At 38.2% G+C, this 26992-nt stretch overlaps 1 protein-coding gene across 2 annotated transcripts; it reads left to right on the top strand.

Annotated features, from left to right (window-relative positions):
- The first annotated feature begins 927 nt into the window (after positions 1-927).
- On the top strand, positions 928-26725 carry LOC109013520 (trafficking protein particle complex subunit 8). 2 transcript variants are annotated; one of them, XM_018995640.2, is made up of 28 exons: positions 928-1274; positions 1434-1528; positions 2154-2247; positions 2731-2835; positions 3064-3226; positions 6280-6400; positions 6585-6647; positions 6768-6848; positions 6970-7064; positions 7160-7310; positions 12466-12552; positions 12891-13010; positions 13084-13212; positions 13302-13399; positions 13493-13616; positions 14073-14180; positions 14798-14936; positions 20956-21066; positions 21175-21238; positions 21384-21459; positions 22427-22603; positions 22724-22834; positions 23104-23268; positions 23379-23537; positions 23772-24005; positions 24963-25136; positions 25701-25813; positions 25953-26725. In XM_018995640.2, the coding sequence occupies exons 1-28, from the start codon at positions 1115-1117 to the stop codon at positions 26506-26508; spliced, it is 3873 nt and encodes a 1290-aa protein (XP_018851185.2). In that variant the 5' UTR covers positions 928-1114; the 3' UTR covers positions 26509-26725. The 2 variants fall into 2 exon arrangements, with proteins under 2 accessions (XP_018851185.2, XP_035545349.1); XM_035689456.1 differs by lacking the exons at positions 928-1274; positions 1434-1528; positions 2154-2247; positions 2731-2835 and having other exon boundaries at positions 3156-3234.
- Positions 26726-26992: the final 267 nt, after the last annotated feature.

Raw genomic sequence — 26992 nt, 5'->3', positions numbered from 1 at the left:
ACATGTCTTAATAAAAACTTTTTATTACTCATTAAAAAAAAAAAAAAAAAGTAAGGTCGCAAGGGCTTTCTTGTTAATGGAATTGTCGGGAGAATTTTTCAACCCAAAGTGCAGGGGAGATTTCCATGAAATTCATGATGAGAGGCTACAATACAAGCCTACAACAATAGAAGATTTGCTTTCAAGTTTTGATTTATAGGCTTTGTTTGGTTTCACCAAATTTTAAGACTTTTTAAAATCAAACCAAATATGTTTAAATTAAAAAATAGAAAATGATTCATTTACAACTCCATGTAAAATACAAAAAGAAAGAAAGAAAGAAAGAGATACATTTCAACTCCACGTCAAATTATTATTTAAATACAAAAATCAATATAGTTTTTATACTCTAAAACAAAAACACTCTTAAAATTTGTTATTCAAATAATTTATAAACTCTTTATCTAAACATTATCAAAATAAAAAAATATAAATTTTATAAATTTCAAAATAAAAATATATTTAAAAAATTATATTCAAATAACTTTGAATTCTACCTATCAATTTTCATAAATTCCAATACAAAAGTTTGTTTTTAAATTTATTTTTTGTTTCTCAGTTTGTTTGAGGTTCACAAGCATTGAGATGGTCCCATAAACCATTTTTTCCCCAAAAATTTTACACACTTTTTTTTTTCCCCTCTTTCTGAATTATCGATTGGACTCTCTCTCCAGGGGGAAAAAGTCAATCGGACTAGAACAACCCTCTCTATAGTATTTTACTGCCGAATAGAACAACCCTTTCTATTGGGTATGAAAGAAGCCCACAATCGCATGGGCTCAATGAAAGGCCTATGGATAGTCCGACTCCTCCGCAGCCCAACAGAATGGATCTCATAATCCAAACTTCTGAACAGTAAGGAATCCAGATTCAAGAAAGAGGGGAATTTGCATTTACAAGTTGCAACGAGCTTTTTTCTTTTCTTCCAAATCGTCCTCCATTGTCGCTTGAGATCTGACTCATCCGAGCAGCCAGAATCCTTCCAACCCAACCCAGCGAGTGACTGTCCGGCCATTGAAGCCTTTTAGATTAGCTCCCCCCTCACGGCAATTTAGGGCAGCGGGGGAAGAAGAAAATGGATCCGGCGAGTACGCCACTTGGCAAATTGCTATTGGATGAGATCACTCCCGTTGTCATGGTGCTCTCCACTCCTCTCGTCGAAGAAGCTTGCCTTAAGAACGGCCTTTCCCTCGTTGAGATGCTCAGCCCCTTCTGCGTCTTCAACAACATTGACGGTAATCACTACGCAGCTCTCTGCTTCTCTCCCTATATATATGTATGCATATACCGTTATCCATAGACAAATACACCTGTATGTTAGATTTTTCTCAGGGTATAATTTGCGTAGAATCTGATGGTTGCTTGTATGTTTGGATCGTTTCCATTGGTTTCAGTACCTGTGCGAACAGCGAGTGATCAACCGTACCGGATTCAGAAGTTCAAGTTACGATTATTTTATGCTTCAGATATTCGGCACCCGAATTTGGAGGTAATTGCATAGCGTGCAATTTGGTTTATGAGAAAATACAGGAAATGCAAGAAAAGTGAAATCCGAATAAACCGTAAACCTCCTCTGAACTGAGCTTAACAGAGCTATTGGGAATAGTCAGAAAGCAGCATAACATTTTTATATGTATAAAGCAGCATCATATGTAACGAAAAAACATCATCATTATATTTTAGTTGCTCTACTTATTAAAAAAAATAATTTAGTTGCTCTACATTTTCTTGGCAACCAAACGGTTGAGAAAGGAAAATGCAGTACCTGATATCTTGCAAAGCGTTGGATGAATTTATGAGTATTCACTCTATTAAAAGAAAAATGCATCATTACGAAACAGGCAGCATAGGGAGGGGAAACATGATGAATTTAGAGTTCCACTTAAACAATTATTGATTTTAGACCTGATATATGCTAGTTTTCAGTTATATCGTTTAAGTTTTTCAAGTGATACCATGAAATGAACACATGGATAGTATCGTGTTTTAGTTCAGGTGAACTGTTATTTCCCAAATGTTAGCCGCATTTTGCATCTTCGATTGTACGAACATGATAATATTCTCTTTATCAGTATATTTTGTTGTTCCCGTCTGAATTTTTTTTGTACAAATAGGTGGCGAAAGAGCGATTGAAACAGGTTATTACCCGGGCTGGGGAGAAAGATGATTTGTATTCTGAACCCCCTCAAACTAGTAATCTACTCTCCAGTAAGTAATATCCATTATTTTTCTTTTTGATAAGCAAGAATAAGATATTATTGAATCTTAAGGCAATATACAAAAGAAAATGCCTAATATCCATTCTAAAAAAAATGTACCTATCAAAAGACAAATTTGTTGATAAGTGAAAATTGTTATTAATATCAATTATGGCCCAACTACATTGGATGTATACAAGAGAATATTCATTCTAATATATTTTTGAAACAGCTCCCAATTACATGATATGTGTGAATGGAGATAGTCTTTTTAAGTTCCTGCATAGGCAATTTATTCTGGCTGATTTCTTTTGAGTAATTTTTTTCTTTGTTCAAAATTATTCAGTGCAGCTTATCATCTTTACTCAATACTTCAATTTGAGAGTTTTACTCGTGTAGTTAGGATAGGAATGAACTGCAATAATTTTTTGAATTTTTAGTTGTTGTAAACATCACTTATGTTGCATTTATAGGTAATAACCTCCCTGTGCAGGCTCTGAATCTGAAATTCAACCCTCATGGTTTGAGTTTTTCAATAAAGAACTCGTACGGACCATGTCCTTTTCAGACCATGAAGCTTTTGACCATCCCGTGGCATGTAAGTTTCTGAGCTTGTTATAACCTTATATTATGTTTCTCCTATCTACTTTTTACGCTCATCCATTCTGTTAATAGGAAGAGAGTTTCTCAAAACTATGATTTTTTTCCTTTCTGTTAAAGGGATGAAAGTTTTTTTGGTGACAAGAATTAATGGGACGAGGGTTTCTCAAAACCATGTTACTTATATTGATACAAATACAACTTTTTTCTTCAAATATATTTGCAGGCCTTTTGGTTGTTTCCTCGAAGGATGAACAGCCTATTAACAGATTTGTTGACCTTTTTAACACCAACAAATTGCCTTCTCTTCTCAATGATGGTGCAATGGACCCGAAGATTTTAAAGCATTATTTATTGGTCCACGATTATCAAGATAGCGATCAAGAGAAGTATACTGGTTCTCTCCTTTCTTGTTATGTTGGAAACTATTGTATGACGAGTTGTGAGATTATACTAGCAATAAATACAGGTTTAATTATGGAAAACACAATTTAATTTACATCTTATGGAAAACTTAGTAACGCAGGCATAAATCACTAATTAAGGTCTCATTTGGTTACAAGAAGTATTTCATCTCATCTCATCTCATCATTATAACTTTCTCAAATTCCCACACAAAATATAATAAATAATTCAATTTTTTCAAATCCTAAAACAATAATAATATTAAAAAATAATATTCTGACAATATTTTATTCAACTTTCAACTTTCATCTCAATTCACTATCCAAACGGCACCTAAGTAGTACTTTCTGTTCTGTATATCTAAAATGTGGTGAACTTCCAAATCAAAGCCTGAATTTCATTGAGCTTGTAATTTATGTTATGACTCAAGGGTGTTACAATGTTTAAGTAGTACTTTCTGTTCTGTATATCTAAAATGTGGTGAACTTCCAAATCAAAGCCTGAATTTCATTGAGCTTGTAATTTATGTTATGACTCAAGGGTGTTACAATGTTTAATAGTGCTGATTTAGGGTATTGAGTAATTCTTTCTATGAAATAGTTCTATGGCTTCTTTAAGTTGCCTTCTTGTATGGATATCACTTATACGGGGATGAGTCCAGTAATTCATCTTTTTAGTATACATTTTGATTGGAAATGATGCCTCGATGTCCAATGCATAATTGACTCGATTTTATTGTGAGAATTCTCAATTTAGATGTATGATCCGTGATAACTTTTTAGGTTATTGCAAATAGTGTCATTCGTGTTTCTTAAACTATCAATAGTAGAGGGGCGATAACTTATCCTTAAATTTTTTCAGGGTTAGCTTGTAATTAAGTGTCTCTCTATGTACACTTCCTGTGTATTTGGGTTATGCCTAATTATGTTTATTAATAAATTTCTTACTTATAAAAAAAAACATATCCTTAAATCATATAAAACTAGCAAAACTAAAAACTATTTATAACTGTCATCCACCCTTAAAGATTCTTGCATAGATGATCTTTTAAAACCATATTTGTTCTCTCTCTGTCTTCAAATAATGGAAATTGCATTCTCTCCAATTGCACCACATCACAAAATGGAACACATCCTCCAAGCGTCTAACATTCAATGATTAATGAATTGACCGAGCCAACTGTCCAATAGCTTCACCACTCTATTAGGCGTTACCCATTTTACTATGGAAGATGGGAAATTGCAACGTTCAATTCTTTAGACTCTAAATGAAGCAAAAGATGGTTAATGGATTCCCTATTGTTGCTACAAATGAAACAATAATCCATCACTAATAAATGCCTCTTTTTCTTATTGGCACTGGGTGTCCGAGACTAATTCCAGGGGTGCACAAGCTCTCGGCAAGAAGTTTCCTGCAAGTGCATCTCGGATAATTCGAGGAAAAATTTCCCGTATCCATTGACCCCTACAAATTGTTTGCAACCAAGGGTTCGAACCTTTTATCTGGATGGATCATACCACTAAGACCAGGACTCTTACCACTTAAGCCAACCCCTAGGGGTTCTCTTTCTTAAATTATCCTAGGTCAAAATTCTTCCTAATGCTGCTGTCCAAACAAAAAAACCACTCTTTTTTTTAGAAGTAAAATATTATATTAATAAGAATAGTCATAACCCTAGTACACATGGAGTATACAAGAGGTAACACCTAGTTAGGAGGAAGAAATAGAAACAAGAAAATCAGGAAACTCTAAGTCATCTAAGATTGAAATCTACAGCTTTAGCCTTTATCCCATAGGAATAAGTTTTAATAAAGAACAATCTAATCTCCTCCCATGAGCGCTTCTTATCTTCAAAAGTCTAACCGGTTCGTTCCTTCCGTAGGCACCATGGAATACAAATAGGAACCATATTCCACATAGTTGTGATTTTGTGGAATACCACCCAAATTCGTCCAGTTGGTTTGAAGCTCGACCACAGTAGCAGGTGTAACCTAGGCTCGCTTCAATCTTTTGAAGACATCATCCCATAACCCCCTGGCTACCTCACAATGTAGTAATAGATAATCCATAGTCATGCCATTCTTCTTACACATACAACACTAGTCCACAACAATCACCCAACATTTCCGCAAGTTATCCATAATAATCTTGCTCAAAGAAGCTGTCCAAGTGAAAAATACCGCCTTGAGAGGTGCCTTATTTCTCCAAATGCTTTTCCAGGGAAAGTGATACTGTTGTAGATTTGTGAGAGAAGGAACGAACAAAAAATGTACATTTTCTAGCGGGTACCCACCACCACATCTTGTAAGTTCCCTGAGTTCTCAACCTCATGGTGTGTGTCTGAAAAAATCAGAAAAGCTGCCAACTTCCTAATCATGGGCCGCCCTAATAAAGCTCACATTCCATTGGATTGAGCCACCCAACATTTCCATGAGGTCTGCCATTGATGCCTCCTTTTCACACGCAAGCCTAGTAAAGTAAACCACTCTTATAGGGGTCTTATTCTTCCATATGCACTTCCATGATAAAGAAATGACATCATTGGGAATAATAGCAGAGCAAAAAGACAACTTCAAATTACATCCTTTTTGAAGGAATCCAACTGATTCTGCCTTCTCCCACACTATTCAATCAAAGAGAATACAATAAGTTAAAAAAAGAGGACCGCATTGTTTCTTATAAAAAAAAAAAAAAGTTAAAAAAAGAGGTGGCCATTTCTAGATCCCAAACATGAACATGCCTGATAAATGTCATATTCCACTGACATCCACATCTACAATATTATATGATATTGGGAAATCATCCTTCAAATTTTTTTACCATATCATAGATTGTGCCAAAACCAAATCTTAGGCCCATCCCTAGACTCGTATCTCATAAATATAGAGAAATCTGCCCAACCTCTTTCCTATATTCCCATTGATTTTGCTTTTGGATATAGCATATAATTTTGGTACTATGACTTCCCTTTTCGAGGAAAGAACTTTGTCGCTTATCTAGGATATGCTTCTTATTTGGACTTTATTTCTTCTTGCAGAGCTGCTAAGATTTTAACAGACATGAGGAGTACCTTTGGCTTACATGATTGTCAATTACTTTGTATTAATTCTTCTGACCATGAGATGGTTGAGCGTCAAGATAATCCTTGGGCTCCTTATGTAAGTTACTTTACGGATGTATTTGTTTTGTCTTCACCTCTTTCTTAGAAGATGATATTTTGTTGTTTTTCATTGTTGTATAAAGTGGGTCACTTATGAAAAAATATTATAGTATAAAGTGAGTTGTGTTAAGGCCATAGTTTAGTGAGTTTTGTTAAGGCCATAGTTGTATGTACTGTGACAGAAATCTGGTGATTCGCCTAGTCAGCGTCTTGGTTGCTTCCTTAACGTTGATGATTATAATGAGGTAAATCACTTTTCATTATCCTAGTGAATGGTTTAAAAAAGTTATTATAGGTAATTATTCAAATTCTTGCTTACATCAGCAAGATTGACTGTGGTATCTATTTGAATAAAATGGGAACAGATAAAAGATCTTTTGCAAGATTTATCATCTAAACACATCATTCCTTACATGGAGCAAAAAATACGAGCGCTGAATCAAGAGGTATTGTATACAAGCAATTTTTGAGTTCATAGGCGATAGGAATCTTGTACTTTTCCCATGTATAATTGCGCTAAAGTTTGTTATTATTTTTTATTTTCTGTGTCATATTTATCATGGGTAGGTTTCTGCCACGAGAAAAGGTTTTAGAAACCAAATAAAAAACTTATGGTGGAGGAAAGGGAAAGAAGATGTGGCAGATTCTCCTGCTGGCCCTATGTATGCTGTACACAAGTTCTAACAACCTGTCTCTGCTTGCTTCTCATTTCTGTTGTTGTGTTCTTCTAATTTAGTTTTTACATGCAATGTTGTAGGTATACCTTTAGCTCCATTGAATCACAGATTAGGGTTTTGGGTGACTATGCCTTCATGTTGCGGGATTATGAACTTGCATTGTCGAATTATCGCCTAATTTCTACAGATTACAAGCTTGATAAAGCCTGGAAACGCTATGCCGGTATACAGGTAGTTTCAAATCCTTAGCTTATCATTGTTGTCTTTTTTTTTTTTCTTTTTCATTTCTATGATACCTCCCCCCCCCCCCCAAAAAAAAAAAAAGACACATATACGAGACATCAATGCAAGTGTTTATCAAATTAGATGGCTGTACAAATCCCTTCGTTGGTTGCTGGCGACCCCTAGGCATGATTCAGGTAATGGTCCCGCCGTCAGAGGTGGTAGATGGGGATATGGAGGCTCGGGAGGCTGTGAATGAGGTGTTTTTTCTTCAGGAACTAGAGAAAGGGGAGTTGGTAGAGAGTTTATCAGGGGATGCCCCACGATGGAATTTTTTTCATCGTTACGTGAGTTGACTACGCCAAAGGAGGGGATGCGGTTATTGGAAATGGTTGGGGGGGTTGATGGAGGTAGATGAGTTTCAACAGAGGTATTGAAGGGTGCTGGGCAGATGGATTGTTCTTCAGAGGGTGACAAGGAAGCAATGGGCAGTCCCATCCCATTATGCACTACTATCTCTCCAAAGCTTCCTTACAAATTTACGTCAGATTGGGTGCTAAAAAAGGTGAGGAAGTTCAAGAGACGGTGGGGATATCTTGTGTTGGATTTGAAGAGTAGTTTAAGACTCCTCTAATTGCGATTGAAGTAGGAAGACACACGGAACTGAAATCAGTAATAAAACGGGAGAGGGAGTTGAAGCGTCTACAAAGTTCTATTAACTATGATAATAAGGAGGGAAGCGTGGGGAGGGACATGTTGAAAGGGCAAGGGGCATGTCATCTTATGAAGCATAAAATCATAGCTTCATTGGGCGCTTTAGGAGGTGTGTTGTTGATGTAGGATAAGAGAGTGATGGAGTTGGTAGAGGATTGTATTGAGTATTATTCAGTGGCTGTCTCTCTAAAAAACATTGAGGATGGATGGAGGTGGGCTTTTGCGGGCATGTATGGGCCTAATGTGGATACAGATAGAAGTTTTCTGTGGGAGGAATTTGCTGGTTTGTATTCTTTATGGGATTTACCTTGGTGTTTATGTGGAGATTTTAATATTGTTCGGTTCCTCAGTGAGAAGGCGGGGGCATCTACGTCGATAGGGCTATGGAAGATTTCTCAGAGTTGATTTTTAATTTAAATCTTGTGGACCTCCCTTTGGTAGGGGGCTTGTACTTGGTCCAATAGTAGAGGATGGTCAAGACTAGATATATTTCTCTTCTCTTATTCTTGGGAGATGCACTTTCTGGATTTATGTCAGAAGAGGTTGCCACGGGTATGTTCTGATCATTTCCCAATTTTGCTTGATTGTGGTGGCATCCATGGAGGTAGGCGATATTTCAAATTTGAGAATATGTGGCTTTATGCTGAAGGTTTTGTAGAGAAGGTAAGGACTTGGTGGACTGATTATTCTTTTGATGGTACCCCCAGCTTTATTATGGCGGGTAAACTTAAAGCCCTTAAGTTAAGTTCAGTTTAAAGAAGTGGAATGATGAAGTTTTTAGACATACAGAAGTGCAGAAAAATCTTCTTTGGGACGAGTTGCATGCATTGGAGGAGACAGAGGTTAATGAGGAGTCTTTGTCAAGAAAGAATGTGGTTGTAGTTGAAATTGAGAAGGTTTTATTGATGGAAGAAATATCTTGGAGGCAAAAATCTAGGGTGCTTTGGTTGAAGGAGGGCGACAAATGCACTAAGTTTTTTCACAAGGTGGCTAATTCTCATAGGCGCAATAATGCCATTGAGGTTCTCCATTCCGACTCAAATAACAGAATGGCGACCCAAACTAGATGGTTTGAACTTTGACCAGCTGGACTCGGGTGTAGCAAGCTGGTTGGAGAGGCCGTTTGATGAAGATGAGGTGCATCTGGTGGTGAGAGGCATGGGCAAAGATAAAACTCCGGGTCCGGATTTTTTTCTATGGCTTTCTTTCAATAGTGTTGGGATATAGTGAAGGAAGAAGTGATGTAGGTTTTTCATGATTTCCATACTTTTAACAAGTTTGAGAAGTCACTAAATGCTACTTTCATTGCTCTTATCCCGAAGGTAGCTGGAGCCTATGAATTGAAAGACTTCCGTCCTATTAATTTGGTAGGTGGGATATGTAGAATCATACTAAAGGTGTTAGCCAACCGAATGAGTATGGTGATGGATACACTCATTTCTAAACCTCAAAATGCTTTCGTCTGGGGCTGGCAAATCCTGGATTTAGTTCTGATTGCTAATGAGTGTTTGGACAGCCGGATAAGAGAAGGCATCCCAGGGTTTCTTTGCAAGCTGGATATGGAAAAGACTTACGACCACATGTGTTGGGATTTTCTCTTTTATTTGCTCAGGAGATGTGGCTTTGGGAACAAGTGGTGTGAATGGATCAAACATTGTGTTTCAACCGCTCGGTTCTTTGTATTAGTCAATGGCAAGTCATGTGGATTTTTTCAGATTTCGAGGGGTTTGAGACAAGGGGACCCATTATGCCATTTTCTTTTTGTCATCGTTATGGAGGCATTGAGTCGAATGGTGAAGGCTGCATGAAGGGGGGCTTTATTGCTGATTTTTTGGTGGGCAACAATAGTAATGGTGTTACCTCCATTTCCCATTTATTATTTGCAGATGATACTCTCATTTTTTGTGATGCAGATTGTGGCCAGATTCAAGCCTTAAGGGCTGTTTTGTTGTGTTTTGAAACGGTTTTGGGACTCAAGATGAATTTGGGGAAGTCGGAACTGGAACTGGTGGGGGACATGAGGAATATTAACTTTCTTGCAAACTTGCTAGGCTGCATAGATCTTCCTATGAAATATCTTGGGCTTCCTTTGGGGGCGTCTTTCAAAGCAAAAAGTATTTGGGACGGTGTGGTAGAGAAGATTGAGAAAAGATTGTCGGGTTGGAAGCGAATATATCTATCAAAAGAGGGGAGATTAACACTTATCAAAAGCACCCTCTCCAATCTTCCTACTTACTATCTTTCTCTATTTCCATTACCGGTGGGAGTGGCAAACCGGATGGAAAAATTGTTTAGAGCATTTTTGTGGGGTGGCATGGGGGAGGAGAACAAATTTCATCTTGTGAATTGGCAAAGGGTGTGTTGCCCATTTGTGAATGGTGGTTTGGGGATGCGAAATTTGAGTATTTTTAATAAGACATCAGTAGGAAAGTGGTTGTGGCGATATCAAATGAAAGAGAACTCATTGTGGAGAGAGGTTATTGATCAGAAGTATGGAAGTGAGTTTTTTGGGGGTTGGGGGGGGGGGGATGGTACTCTAAAGAGGGTAGGGGGCCGTATGGTGTTAGCTTATGTAAATTCATTAGAAAGGGGTGAAACATTTTTGAAAAACAGCTCAAGTTCGAGGTGGGTCAGGGAGCAAGAACCCGTTTTCGGTTCGATGCATGGTGTGGCGAGAGACCTCTTTACATTGTTTTTCCAGTCGTCTACAATTTGGCTGGAAACCAGAAGGTAGCAGTTTTAGAGGTGCTATCTCATGTAAATGGGACTGTACTTTGGAATATTAGTCTCTCAGGATTGTGAACTTGATGAGCTTGAAGGTTTTTTCAGCTTGTATTTAGTGAATTTGGGAGGTAATGGGAGTGATCGCATGCTGTGGAAACATAGGGGAGCAAACAGTTTACTATTAAATCGTTTTACAAGGTTTTGACAATCCACGAGCTTAACTCTTTTCCATGGAAGAGCATATGGAGGGTTTCTGTGCCGTCTAAAGTCGCTTTTATCACATGGACAGCTGCGCTTGGGAAGATTTTGATGGTGGACAATCTATGGAAACGTGGTACGGTTGTTTTGGAGTTGTGCTTCATGTGTAAGAGGAATGGGAAATCGATTGATCATTTACTTTTACATTGTGATGTGGTTAGGGAGTTATGGGCTGGCATTCTCAGTTTTTTTTTTTATAGGTAAATGGGCTGGCATTCTTAGTAGAGCTGAGCTGTGTTGGGTTATGCTTAAGAGTGTGGCATATCTACTAGTATGCTGGAATAGGCCTCTGAATAGCCTGAATTGGCAGCAGTGTGGCGGATGAGACCATTGTGCTTAATATGGTGTTTATGGACGGAAAGGAATGATAGGTACTTCCACAATAAGGAGCGTGCAGTGGGGGAAATCTGGAATTTATTTGTAGTCTCTCTTTTACATTGGTTTTCTGCTATTATACTAAAGGCCGTGAATGTTCATGAGTTTTGTCTACTTTTCAGCTTTCTAGAATGTAATTAGGTGTCTCATCTTGTATACTTCATGTGTACATGGGTTTTGCCTAGTTTCATTCGATTCAATAAAGTTTTCTTACTTATCAAAAAAAGGAAAATATAATCAGCTGATAAGTACACCCTTTTGATTTAGAGAACTGTTACAAATACAAAGAGATTATACAAAAGTAAACCCACAAACTGACATGGCTTCATGTGATTCGTAGATCTACTTTACACTAAAAGTAACTTTACAATCTGACGCACTGTATCAAGCCACGTCAGTTTGTAGATTTATTTTTGTGTAATCGTTTTGTGGCTAAAGTATTTTTCTTTGATTTAATATAGGTGTGATAACTCTTTTCTTATTCTCTTCTCCTTGTTTATAAATCCATGGATTATGGGGTAAAGTGAGCAATATGTCTTCATGTGTTGTTCTCCCTTTTCTTACCTATAAAAAAAAGTGTTAATCTCCCTTTACTAATTTGATTAAATGAATCTAACCATAACAATTGTTTTTTAGCTGCACCAATGAGTGTGCAAATGCATTTCCATCTCGTGTAAATTAGGGCAAGCTTCATGTGGATTTAGAATAGGCGTTGTCAAGTGTCTACTTTAGAGGATATGCTGACTATGTTCATGTAATTTATATTTGGCTATTATTTTTCTGTTTTCTACCTCTTTTCTCTTCCTTTTGTAACTTTTGCTTAACTCTGCAGTCTGCATGTGGGGCCTAATGAATAAGATGCTTAATTGACAGGAAAGCCTATTGTTACGACCTCTTAGGTGTTGCAGCTTTAAAAGTTCTGTTTTGATAACCTTGCGACATGCTGTGTAGCCTTTGCAGTTATTTAGCTTATTTTATGATTTTGTCCATCTTCCAGAAGTTCTATTTGTTGCTCTTTTGATGGTGCCGGTGATGCGGTAACTATTATCTTGTTTATTAGATCTCCCAATCTAAAATTCTCTCGTTCTTGCAGGAGATGATGGGTCTTACATTCTTCATGTTGGATCAATCAAGAAAGGAAGCAGAGTATTGCATGGAAAATGCTTTTAATACTTATTTGGTATGTTTAGTCTGCCCTTAGTTTATCATACTTGGAATTAAAGAACAACAATAATTTTTTAGTACTTTTGTAAAATAATTGAGTTGATTGAGTTTCTTTGAATTGCTCCTTGATTATTCTGTTTATTCAATAATTCCTTTTTTGTACCTTCATATACCTCTTCCATCACAGATATTCGTTTGAACTGCTTGTTCATATACATTTCCTTCAGAATTTTTTTTCTATAAAATGGGTGGCTTAATTGACAATTATCGATGAGTAATATGCTCTTGGAATTTATTTTTCTCTGTTTGGGCATTGATTGATGTTCAACAACATTAAATTGACATCCATTGCAGAAAATTGGGTCATCTGGTCAGCAAAATGCAACGCGATGTGGTCTTTGGTGGGTAGAGATGTTGAAGGCAAGAGATCAGCATAAAGACGCTGCTGTTGTATACTTCCGTATTTGCGATGAGGTAATGCACAATCTTATCCGAAATGAAATTAAAAGAGATCTAGTTTTTGCTCATAACAAATTTCTTTTCTTAGGAACCTTTACATTCAGCTGTAATGCTTGAGCAAGCATCTTATTGCTACTTGTTATCCAAACCTCCTATGTTACGGAAGTTTGGATTTCATCTTGTTCTTTCTGGTGATCAGTACAAAAAAAGTGATCAGGTATTTATGTTATAAAATTTACAAAAAATAATGCTTAGTTTGCCTAAATGTTGGATCTCCTTGAAAATGCTTCTACCTTGTGTTTCCAGATTAAACATGCAATTCGCACCTATAGAACAGCTGTTTCTGTTTTTGAAGGAACTACATGGGGGCATATTAAAGATCATGTTCATTTCCATATTGGAGAGTAGGTTATCTGTGCTTGGTGCTGTCATAATTTTTCATGAGTTTTGGCATGTAAAATTTGCATTTTTTTAAATTAAAAACTGGTTTGGTCTAGGTGGTATGCCATTCTTGGGATGTATGAGCTGGCTGTCAAACACATGTTGGAAGTCTTGGCCTGTACTCATCAGTCCAAGACAATGCAGGAGTTATTCCTGAAGGACTTTCTTGAGACTGTTCAGGTGATTTGTATTCTAGTTATACACATGTATATATTAATAGATTTGTATTCTAGTTATTATCCTTAACTCTTTTTTCGAAAAGTTACACATGCATTCAATGGGTCTTCTTGAACCTATAACCTCAGCCTCCTTCTCATTCTAATGAAAAAAGCTATTTGATCTACAGCTCATAGGTTACAAAGTTAGAGCTGACAAGTTTCCTATTTTTTACCAATCCATCTGCTTTAAATGTGCTTGACCTCTACTCTCAATTCCCTTGAAGAGTGGTTTGAGAAGTTTTCTTTAGAACTAAAATGTTATGTCTTCAATAAAACTGAAGTTTAGCATTTCATGCCTTTCATTGAACTGACTTGGAGTCAGGCATTTAAACATTAACATTTTTTTTTTCCAGATTTTTGTATAGCTTTGCTGAGTTTTAACAGCTCTCCTTTTTTTTTTTTTTTGTGGGGAATTTAGAAAACAGGGAAAACCTTTGAGGTATTGAAACTTCAGTTGCCCAAGCTCAACATCTCTTCACTCAAAGTTGCTTTTGAAGATCATCGAACTTATGCGTCACCTGTAGCTGTAAGTTGAATTATATCTGCTATTTTTTAAATGTAGATTCATTGTTTATATTTATCAGAAGAGGAATGTCAAGGACTCAAGATTTTCTTTTTTTGATTTACTATGCTATTGGATGTCAGACGCTGTCTTCCTATTCTATGTTTCCAGGATTTTTTTTTTTTAATTTCTCAAACTAGGAACGTTTGGTGTGTACCCCATGTCCTATTTTTTATGGTTGTTAATAAAAGTTATCTCACTTACCAAAGAAATATTTCTAGAAATGCCACCCTACCATTTGCGAGAGAAGGCATTCCTTTTGAATTCTCTTTGTGTACTTATGTTATGCCCCCAGTGACTTTTTAATGAAACAGGGTATCTTTACTTATAGAAATAAAATAAAATCTTGTGAGAACATACTAGAAGTCCCTGGTTCTTGGTCTTCTGATTTTCTTAAATAGGACTGTTTAAAAGTGTTATTGACTCTAGTTGATGGACAGCTGGTTGTTGATGTCACTGTTGTTTTTCCTGTTTCCTTTTCTAGCTCCTAACTTGTAACTAAGTGTTCTCTTTTGAATACTTCCTGTGTACTTAGGCTATGCCTATTTACTTGATCTATAAAACTTTATTTAACATTCCAGGCTTCTGTTAGAGAATGTTTGTGGCGCTCTTTAGAGGAGGACATGATTCCATCCTTGCCTACTGCCAGGACTAACTGGTTGGAGTTGCAATCAAAACTTGTCTCGAAGTACAGAGAATCAAATGTTTGTGTGGTTGGAGGTAGGAAGGTGCTTTATCAAAAAATATTGTATCATATCAGTTAATGAATAATGTGGCAATATATTACTTTTTAATTTCTGTTCTGCAACATTTGATAACCAATTTTCTGCCTCTGGGCTGTATAGATCAGTTGGTCATGAGGGGCCACAAAAATGGCACACGTGTACTTCCGTCTTCTCATCTTGTCAGTCCATCTGTTTAAATCTATCTGTTTGGAGGGATATCAATTATTGTTTTACTCGGACTAAAACATCTTTACTTGAAATAAGGGTAATATAATGCCATCTTTTACTTTTGGAAAGTGGACATGCATGATGGGACATCCCAAGCTGAAAATGTGCTCGTTCTATTTGTAAAGAATTATTTCTTAGGAAGTGTATTCGTAAAAAATTTTTCTAGGAGTACATATTCAGTTTGAATATCCTTTTAGTCAAAACTGCAAATAATATGGAGACGAGGTTGGAATGCCTTGCAAGAGTTGTACTTTATGCCCTGGAATTTTTTTTTTTTGATAAGTAATAAGATATTTTATTTATCAAAGAGTAGGCATAGTCCAGGTACATTAGAAGTATACATGTGGATACACCAATTTAGGAACTAAAAATAGTTACAAGGAAATCATAGAAGCTGAGACCATTCATATCTAAAGCAATGGCCCACATAAATAAAGTCTTCCACATAAAACTCCTAAACTCTTCCAAGGAGCGTTCATGATCCTCAAAATGTCTATCGTTTCTTTCACACCAAATGCACCAAAGAATACATAAAAGAGCCATCTTCCACACAACTGCTATCTGTGGTGTCCCAATAATCTCTCTCCAACTTGCTAGTAGTTCCACCACTCTTCCCGGCATTACCCATGCAATTCCCATTCTACTAAAGAAATAATTCCAAATTTCTTTTGCAAACTCACAATGTAAGAGTAGATGGTCCACCGATTCGCCACTATTTCTACACATACAACACCAGTCTATGATAATTAAACCACGTCTTCTAAGATTATTAATAGTCAGAATCTTCCCTAAAGCTGCTGTCCAGACAAAGAAAGCAACCTTTGTAGGTGCCTTACTCCTCCAAATGTTCTTCCAAGGAAAATTCTGCCTATGTTGTATGGTAGATGATTCATAGAAGGAGCGTACAGAAAAAATCCCTTTCCTAGAAGGTCTCCATTCCATCTCATCTTCATTTGTGACAGCAATATCAGCAGTATACAGCAGGTTAAGAAACTCCATTAGCTCCGCCCCTTCCCAATCATGTGTATCTCGAGTAAGGCTAATGTTCCATTCTTGTGTGACATGAGTTATAACCCACAGGTCAGCCATCATAGCTTCTTTGTCCTGTGTAATTCTGAATATAGTGGGATAAGTCTCCTTCAACACCATGTCTCCCACCCACACATCATACCAAAAGCTGATCCTATTGCCATTCCCCAAACACAGCCGAGTATGACGAACAAAGGAGCACCAACCTTTCTGTATATACTTCCATAATCCCACACCATATGCCCCCCTCCCCTCTCTAGAACACCACCACCCCCCCCTCCCCCCCCGGGGTACTTCCATACTTCATGTCTATCACTCATTTCCACAAAGCTCCTCTCTCATTATTATAGCGCCACATCTATTTTCCCAATAGAGCCTTATTAAAGGCCCTCATATTACGGACACCCAATCCTCCATCTCTCAAAGGAGTACACACCTTATCCCACCCCACTAAGTGAAATTTAAACTCATCTCCTATTCCACCCCACAAGAAGTCACGATGAAGTTTCTCAATTCTATTTGCAATGTTGGTGGGGAGAGGAAAAAGAGACAAAAAGTATGTGGGAAAGTTAGATAGAGTGCTCTTGATATGAGTGATCCGCCCTCCTTTAGTTAAATACAATCTTTTCCACCCAGCTAACCTACGCTCTATTTTCTCCACCACCTCCTCCCAAATTGTTTTAGCCTTAAAAGAAGCCCCCAACGGAAGACCGAGATACCTCAATGGCAATGAAGAAACCACACATCCCAAAATGTTCGCCAACCCCCTAATGTTATTTACCTCACCCACCACAACCATCTCCGTCTTAGCAAGGTTAATCTTCAACCCGGATACTGCTTCAAAACGAAGTAAGATAGCCTTCAAAGATTGTACATGTCCTACATTTGCCTCACAAAACAGCAAAATGTCATTCGCAAACAAAAGGTGGGAAATAATGATGGACTCATGATTAGTATCTCCCGCTGAAAATCCTGAAAAAAATCCTCCATCTACCGCAGCCGACACCATTCTACTTAGAGCCTCCATGACTAGAACAAATAAAAGGGGTGATAATGGATCCCCTTGTTTTAGGCCTCTCGAACTATTAAAGAAGCCCACAGGGTCACCATTTACCAATACCGAGAAACGGGCCATTGACACACAATGCTTCATCCACGTCCTCCATCTTTCCCTAAACCCACATCTATTCAACATATAAACCAGGAAGTCCCAATTAACATGATCATAGGCCTTCTCCATATCTAATTTGCATAAGATGCCTGGTTCTCCCAACTTGATTCTGCTGTCCAAACACTCATTTGCTATAAGGACCGAGTCCAAGATTTGTCTCCCTCTGACGAAGGCATTTTGAGACGTTGAGATAATCTTGTCCATAACCGTGCTCATCCTATTAGCAAGGACTTTGGAAAGTATCTTGTATATGCTACCCACTAAGCTAATAGACCTAAAATCTTGTACATCTAATGCACCCGCCTTTTTAGGGATTAGTGCAATAAAAGTAGCATTCAAACTCTTTTCAAATTTTCCAAAACTGTAAAATTCCTGAAAAACCTGCATGACATCCTCCCTTACCACCTCCCAACAAGTCTGAAAAAATGTTATAGTAAAGCCATCCGGTCCCGGAGCTTTATCCTTGTTCATTTTTCTGATTACTAGCCAATCCATACTACTTTGGTCAATGGACTCAAAAGCTAGTCCATCTAAAGTAGGCCTCCACTCATGAGGTTTTGACAACAAATGTTCAAAATATCCAGCCACATGATCCTTTATCTTAGCTTGAACTTTAGAAGTGTCTCCATCAATATTCATGGACTCAATAGTATTAAACCTCTTGTGTGAGTTCGCAACTCGATGAAAAAACTTTGTGCACTTGTCCCCTTCCCTAAGCCACAATGCCCTTGACTTTTGTCTCTACGAAATTTCCTCCATTAGAATCAGCCTTTCTTATTCAGAAACCACTTGCCCTTTTCGGCTATGTTCATCTCCTACACCCTCCAAGCTTTGTAGCTCTTGGAATAAACTCTTATTTTGTAAAGTTACATCACCAAACACTTGCTCATTCCATATCTTCAATTCCTTCTTCAAAGTCTTTAATTTCCCAGCCAAAACATTGCTAGGAGTGCCTTGGAGTTGAAATGAATTCCACCATTGCCTAATCAAATCCACAAATCCCTCTGTTTTTAGCCACATATTCTCAAACTTAAAAGGCCGTCTACCCCCTTGAATGCCTTCACAATCCAACATAACCGGGAAGTGATCCGAGCATATCCTTGGAAGTCTTTTTTGACACAAATATGGAAAATGTATCTCCCAAGAAGGAGATATGAGAAATCTGTCCAATCTTGACCAGCTTTGATTATTAGCCCAAGTATATTCACCTTCCATCAAAGGTAAATCCATAAGACCCAATTCAAAAATTAGATCCGAAAATTCCACCATAGCATGGTTGTGCCCCTCCCCTGATCTTTCACTAGGGAACCTAGTCACGTTAAAATCTCTCCCAATACACCAAGGTACATCCCACCAAGAACATAGGCCAGCAAGTTCATCCCAAAGTAGCCTCCTCTCACAATCTAAATTGGGGCCATACATACCTCCAAAGGCCCATATAAAACCATCCTCTGTGTTTTTGAAACGACACCCCATTGAAAATTCTCCCACAAATTCCTCTATGTTTTCCACTACCCTTTTGTCTCACATGACCAAAATTCCACCTGAGGCCCCTTTCGAAGATAAATACGACCATCCGACATATTGGCAACTCCATATGCTCCGGATGGTTCTTCTAGTGATGAGCTTCAATTTTGTTTCTTGTAGACATAGGATATCCATCTTCCATTGTCTTAAAAGAGATCTTATTCAGAGGCGTTTGTTGATCTCATTCAGCCCCTAACATTCCAAATCAATATTTTGTGCTTCATTTAACAACTGAACCAGCCCTCCCCTTGTTTCTTCCATGACTTGCATTCCCCTCCTTCCCCATGTTGGCCTGCCTCCATTGCTATTATCAGTGCCTTAAACTGATCCTTGTAGCCCTCACATGAAATCCCCATACAACTCTTAAGTTCCTCCACCTTTTTCATAACCTAGTCAGACGGAAGAGTAGGAGGAATCATACTTATTAGTATTGGATCCTCTCCTGGATACTCCACCCGTTCTGCTGTGTGTTTACATGGGTCAAACAGGATCAAAGAGTCTTCCCCTTCTATCTCCATCTCCTCTGACCCACCCTTATACTCCAACACAGCAAGCTCTTTCTCCCCCTCTCCCTCCTTTCGCCCATCGTGAGACCTTTCTACCACCATAATGCAATTATGATCCTGACCCATAGTTGGTGGTGGATTTTGCGACAGCCCAGGTCTCGCCGGCATTGTCTGTGTCGGCCCATAGGGTATCGCCCCTCCCTGTATAGCTCCCACCCTTGTTGTACTCAACTCCAGGCCTTCAAAATCCCCCTCTACCTCTGCCTGCATCGAAGATGGCTTGCCTGGACCACCATTTGCATCGCAAGTGACCATCGCCCGGTTCTGTTCTAGATTCGACCCAAAAACTTTCACCGGGTCATGCATTTCGGGCTATTCCTTCAAACCCGATACGTGTTGAATACCCTCCGATACTACTACCGCTGCCGGTACTACTACCTTCACTGGTGGCCGTAGCTCCTTCGCCGGCACCTGAGGTTGAGCCCCGCTGCCTTCAACGAAACCCACCGCTACATGTGGAAGGGAGGCCCGTCGTCTCCTCCAAACAGGCCCACTGGGTCTGTTTACCAGCCTGCTGGGCCTTGGCCCGTTTGAAGGACCTGCCTTATCCCCATCGAAGACCATGGGTTCCTTGCCCTTGGTTTGCCCCTTGGGCCCGTCTCTTGGGTCTTAACAGGCAGCCCATGTCCTGCTCCCTTAGTAAACCCAGCCCCCATTTGCCCCCCTTGATCCTCAACGTACCGTTTCAAATAGTAGATATTATCTTGCAGCTCCCCCATCTGATTTTGCATGTCAGTCAATACCCGCAATATCATTTCCTTTTGAAGACCAATAACTCTCCTGCCATCTTCCTCACGTCCTTGAGACCCTACAGACACGGCACCAGTGACAGCCCCACTAGCAGCCCTCCTGTCCAATTGATGGGATAGGTTCAAAGGCCTCAGTTGCTGAAGAGCCTCCTTGTTCGAAGAAGGTTTCAGTAATGCCGTTGTCACTAGTGGTGCCTGCCCACCGATACGAGCAGCTTCCCTTAACAACTCCGCCAGCTTCCACCATCCTCTTTCATCTCTCCCATCTGGAACTAGAATGCAGTTCCGACGTCCACCCCCTCGATACTCTTCCATCACCATGAACGCACCTTGAATATTTGTGCATATCTGCATAGTGAAGCCCCTATCCCCTTCCCGATGGCTAGCATAATATCCTTTCCTCCTTATAGTCCTACCATCCTCCAGGGCTTTGCTAAACCACCTTGCTGTGGCTAGCTCCATTCTCATGCTTTTCACAAACTTCCTCCATTTTTCTGTAAGAATCAACCATCGGCCCTCCCTAACTACATCAAAAGATTTTTGTTCAGTAGTTACAGCTTTCACATGAGACATGTTCCTCTCCAGCCTAACAACGAACCTTCAAGCTATCACGAAACCATCAATTTTCATGCAAAAAGTGTTTGAGAACGAAAGTGTACGGAGAGGATTCTCTCTTTCCTCTTCACTATACTATGCCCTGGAATTGACAGATGGTTTTAATGTTTTGATTTTCATCCATTGCAGAAGCTGTAAAGGTGGATATTGAATTTAAAAACCCTCTGCAAATCCCAATTTCCATCTCCAGTGTTTCCCTGTTATGTGACCTTTCCGCAATATCCGATGAATTGAATTCTGGTTAGTTGCTATCAGCTTTTTTGTTTACATGTTTTTTTTTATTTTTTTGTTGTCCACAGTATAGATATATGTCAGAAAAGGGTAATAGTTTTGTCATTATTTGTGCAGACGCACTTAGCTCAACTGTGGGGCCTCAGAATGATGATGGCTCTAGCAATTTGACCACCAATAGGTATGCTTCTGGATTTTTATATACTCGCCATAGTTTTTTTCTTTCTTTTTGGTTTAAATAAAAATAAGTCAGCATATTACCGTGATGGTTTTCTCACTCATTGTGTTTGCAACTGCTGAGATGGATCTTTGCTTGATCATTGCAGGGATATGAGCTCTGAAAATTTCTCATTTTCTTCATCTGAGGTTGACTTTTCATTAGGAGGGGGTGAAACAACTCTGGTGAGTGGTCCCCAGAAACCAATGAATAAATGCATGGAAATCTCTTTTGTTGTAATGTAACTACTGTGGGAAGTCATTGGGGTCCTACCAAAGAAAGGTCCTGTAAGAGTAGTTTTGGATATTTTACCAAGTCCTAACCTTCATAGTTTTGCTTGAAGAGTCTGTTCTCAAGAATTGAAACCATGCAGTTATGCGTGACAACTCAAGAATTTTACCATTTTACCCCATGTGATTTTATTTTTATAATGTCCTAAATCTTCTTGCAATTGGCAGTGCTTGGTGGTTTGCATGAAGGTTATCCCATCTTGAAACTCACAAGTCACAGGTTGAAGACAGCAGAAAATATCATTAACTATTTTTTAGCTGTACATGCTTCTAGATGGTCTTGATCTGAGTTTCACTGACAGATTGATGTGGAACTTGCTTCATGATAGAAAAATACATGCAGATTTTGGGTGACAACAGATTTGATTATTCATACAATCAACTGGTCTCTGTTTTAGCAATCACAACCAATTGGGAATGGAACTTCATGACATGTCCAAACTGAAACAGCTGAATCTGAAGAAATTGTGACATCAGAATGTGCTCTGGTCAACCTAGAAATGAACTTCACAGCTAGTTTTGCAGCTTTGTATAAGTAAAAAATAAACGTCCTCAATAAAAATTCTCTCTCTCTCTTTACTTATAAAAAAAAAAAAAAATTCTCTCTCTCTCTCTCCCACAAAGCTTTAACAGTGGCAAAGGTTTTTTTTTTTTTAGGGTTTTCTCCTTGGGATGGGTTATGTTATCTTGCATTATTCTGGGGAAAAAGAACTGCCTAAAACATATTTCATATTCAAATTATTATAGTTCTATATGATGAATAAAACTTCTGTACTGAATTAGTCAAGCTTTACTTCTTAAGAAAAGCCAAATTGAACAAATTATACTTGTTTTGAACAAAATGTCAATTCTCTTTTCTCAGGTGCAACTAATGGTAACTCCCAAAGTTGAAGGCATCCTTCAAATTTCTGGTGTTAGGTGGAAGTTGTCAGGTTCAGTAGTTGGTCTTCACAAATTTGACTCGAATATGAAGAAAATTACAAAGGGAAGAAGGAAAGCTAAACCTCCCTGTGACAATCTAAAGTTTATAGTGATCAAGGTGCATAATCTTCAGCACACCTTTTCCCTTCTCTCTCTGTCTCTCTCTGTCTCTTCCAGTATTTACATTGTAGACTAAGCCGAAGCAGAATTTTTGTTCTCTATTTTTCTCAACATCCAGAGTCTACCCAAGCTCGAGGGCTCCATTCATTCTCTGCCCGAAAAGGCATATGCAGGAGATTTACGGCATCTTATGTTGGCGTTGAGGAACCCATCAGAATTTACTGTGCAGGTATGGTAATTGCTGAATTGTGGTTCTACTTTGTAGTTGTTAGTTTCCCTGTGTATGCCATTACATCATAACATGTATCTTGTATGTGATGGCCTTGAGTGGGAAATATATCTCTGGTTGTCCTTCTTGTAGCCATTATGCATTCAATGTGCATGCATTTCTTTGGGCAACAGATATAGCTTAGGTTGCCTAGGTCTCGAGCTTGGGCTAGCTGATCTGGCTGCACGCTTTTATGTGTGCATATTACACTAATTACTTATCTTTTGCAGAATTTGAAAATGAAGATTAGCCATCCTAGATTCCTGAACATTGGGAGTCATGGAAATCTGAAAACAGAGTTTCCGTCTTGCTTAGAGAAAAAGATGGCTTCTGAGCAAAGTGGTGTTCATGCTAATTCTAATAACTTGTCTCAGACCGTGTTTCTGTTTCCCAAGGTCAGTGATTAATTTCCCCATTGTTATCTATGGAAATTTACATTGAATTGGTAATAGGCTACATATATGGAGGCAACTTTGGTCTTATGGATGATGCCTTTGTCTTTCAGGAAACTCTAATTCAAGGTGAAATGCCCTTGTTGTGGCCTCTTTGGCTTCGGGCTGCTGTTCCTGGACACATTTCCTTATACATTTCTGTATATTACGAGATGGGAGATATATCAAGCGTCATGAGATACCGTACTCTACGCATGCATTACAATTTGCAGGTGCGTGCTTAAATATGGAAGATGGTATGCGTGGATTTAATTTTTTTTGATTGTTCTATAGTGTTAATCTCATCAAGGGTAAGTATATATCGCCACTCTTTTTTACCGCAGTTATAGTGGTTTATTAAATTTTCTATTGTAATATTTAAGGTGGACTATTGTATATATTGTATATTTTAGCTTCTCCTTTTTCTGAAGGTACAAATGCCAATTCATTAAATCCATCCTCTACAGGTATTGCCATCACTAGATGTGTCATTCCAAGTCAGTCCTTGTCCATCAAGATTGCAAGAGTTCCTCGTCCGCATGGATGTTATCAACAGGACTAGCTCAGAGAGTTTCCATGTTCATCAGTTATCTGCTGTTGGGCACCAGTGGGAGATTTCATTGCTTCAGCCTGTTGAAGCCATATTCCCTTCAGAGTCTTTAATGGCTGGTCAAGCGTTGACTTGTTTCTTCAGGCTAAAGGTTGATACAAATTATGCACTTTTTGCTTCGTTCTTTTGTAGGGTGATTTCTATTTACATTAATTTTGGGGCAGAGGGACATTTTGTCCTATTCATTTAATTAATTCATACAACTAGGGCTGCAAACGGGCCGGTCCGGCGATGGACCGAAAATTTTCGGTCCATTATTTTTCCGGACCGGACCGGACAGGACCGAGGTCCAGTCGGTCCGCCCTCTTTTTTTTTTTTTAATAATTAATAAAAAAATTTATTTAAAATACTAAATTAAATTAAGTGACTTATTAATGTGGATTATGTAACAAACTCAATAAAAAAATATTTTATATGGTCAATGATAATAAATTAGATGAAAATTATATTATTAATTTATATAATTACTATATAATTAACTAATTGATATTATATATTTATTAATTCATAGAATATTAACAAGTGTTAATAGTATATTTAAAATTTTATATTGTTAATAGTGATAGGTTAAATGAAGATATATAAAAAATATATATAAAAAATATATATTTTTTTAATTTTTCATTCGGTCCGGTCCGAAAAAACTGTGGACCGTGGACCGGACCGAATGATTTCGGTCTTCTAAAATATGGACCGGACCGGACCGGTCTAAGTCTCGGTCCGGTCCGGTCCGGACAGAAACGGTCGGTCCGTTCGGTCCGACCGGACCGTTAATCACCCCTACATACAACAGGATTTTGGACAGAATTAACCTTGCACTATTCATAATGTAGTTAAAAGTTCTGAAGGGGACATCTTTCGAGTTTTATATTTCAAATAACTTATTTTAGACGTCATATCATGTGATGATTAGGCTTTCCTGGTTTTAAGCTCCATGCAGTGCCCCGTTCTTGTCATATTGCAGCATTGTTTTTCCGTGTACTTTAACATACATACACTGCTGTTTTTGACGTATCATTATTGCTCATCAAATTATTTTTGGCACCAGAGTTGTAGGAAGTCATTAACTTCCACAGACAAGGTCTCTACCCTTTCCCCACTCCTTGGAAGTGATGTGAGTTTGCGTCCTGAGGGTAGTAATGAACCACTTTTTGATATTTCTTGCTCACCTCTGGCTGATTTCCACCTTTGTGAAAGATTGCACCAGAAAATGTCGCATCAGGTTGGTAACTTTCTTGCTATATATTGACTTATTTTAGTGCTCAGTTGCAACATATACTCGTTCAGATCGCATTGTTTGGCATCATTAATCTCACTAGCACTATTGTTCACTTGCAATTGCTGTTTGAGTCATTTTGTGGTTGATGCTCACATTAATGTAAGTATAGATCTGTATATCTTGGTTGCATTATTTGTTCTAGCACAGTGCACACGTGCAAAGGTCTAAAAAAAAAATAGAAATAAAAGGTGACAGAAAAAGAAATTGCCCGATTGATTCTTGCTGAACTGCCAAATATCCTTAAGAACCTTAAAAGCAAGATTCATTTCAACCCTGTAAATTCACTTCAATAATCTGAGGTGTCTTAATCTATGGTTTATAACTTAGGAGCCCAAGGTCCTATAGAATCTAGATGACAAAAGTGTTGTTTGAAAGTTAACCTTAGGTTTCTCTGCATCACTGACAATTTGCTCAGTCCAAATTTTGTCGCATGCATACTTTTGTTGCTGGTATCTTGCTTTACTATTTCATTCAACTTTTTTTTTTTTTAATTTTTCCATGGATCAGGGAGACCCAAACGCAGTTGACTTCATATTGATCTCTCAGCCACTGAAGGATAACATCACTCCTGGGATTGCGGATCCACCTCATCTTTTTTCTCACCATGCATGTCACTGCAGGCAAGTTCCACACAAATTGATAATAATTCTTCTTCTCTTTTATTACCATTTCATCTCCACCTTCCTTTGCAAAATAAAAAGAAAAAGAAAAATCTAATTCTTAGGTTTAATATAATAACCGTTTTTTTCTCTGATATAGTACTTCAAGCACGAGCCCAATATCGTGGCTAGTGGATGGGCCTCGGACACTATTTCATGACTTCTCTACATCCCTTCGTGAAATTAATTTAAAGATGGTTATTTACAACTCATCAGAAGCTGTAGCATCTATATGCATAAACACCTTTGATTCCACCAGTACTAGTGGCCATTTAAGTGAAGGAACTGCCGATCTATCTACATACCCTTCTGGAGACCAGACAGGGTGGCATGATGCTTCAGTTGTGAATAACATTAAAGTTACATCTGACGTTCATGTTGGAGCCCAAGTTGGAAAGTCGTTGTCACTTGAGAGTGTTCCCCCATTCATTTGGTCGGGGGCAAGCTCAACCCGAGTCCAGCTTGAGCCTATGTCCGCGACCGAAATACCTCTTCAGATTTGTGTATTCTCACCCGGGATATACGATCTGTCAAACTATGTTTTGCAATGGAGTCTTCTATCCTCCGATGATTCGGGAAATCAGGAAGGAAAGAGTCAGCATTCAGGAACATGCCAGGGGTATCCCTATTATCTTAGTGTGCTGCAATCAGCTTGACGTTTAAGCTTGTGTATTCTGGTGTTGTAACTTCGACCCTGTATAGTGCTTTTGTGTATTTTCCACAGCGTTAGGAATTGTTAAAAAGCCAATCTAAAAGGTAGGGAAGCAAAATCAAAATTTTTTCCTTGAAATAATAACAGAAGTTTAAAAACGAATTTATTGTATTGACAATTTTTTAATAGAGAAATATGAGTTATTTTGATGCTTCGGGCAATTTGATCATTTTCCTCTGCATATTTGTTACCTGTGCAAATGCATCTTAACGTATAACCTACGAGGCATGTGCTTCGTCAAAATTGACCAGTTTTTGCTTATGACGACCGCAAGACTACATCTTTGCAAGTTTTGAACGAACATTCAAACTTGTACCAAGTGTTTCAGGTAGCGACAAAGGCATTCAAATAGGGGTAGTAATATGTTAATTCAACATGAACAAGACATGATAAAAGCATGTTAGGATTTAGCTTTAACGGGTTCGGGT

This window comes from Juglans regia, chromosome 4, assembly GCF_001411555.2.
Source record: "Juglans regia cultivar Chandler chromosome 4, Walnut 2.0, whole genome shotgun sequence".
Classification (NCBI taxonomy): domain Eukaryota; kingdom Viridiplantae; phylum Streptophyta; class Magnoliopsida; order Fagales; family Juglandaceae; genus Juglans; species Juglans regia.
The sequence above is the reverse complement of the archived record's forward strand: the minus strand, read 5'-3'. Positions and strand labels throughout refer to the sequence as shown.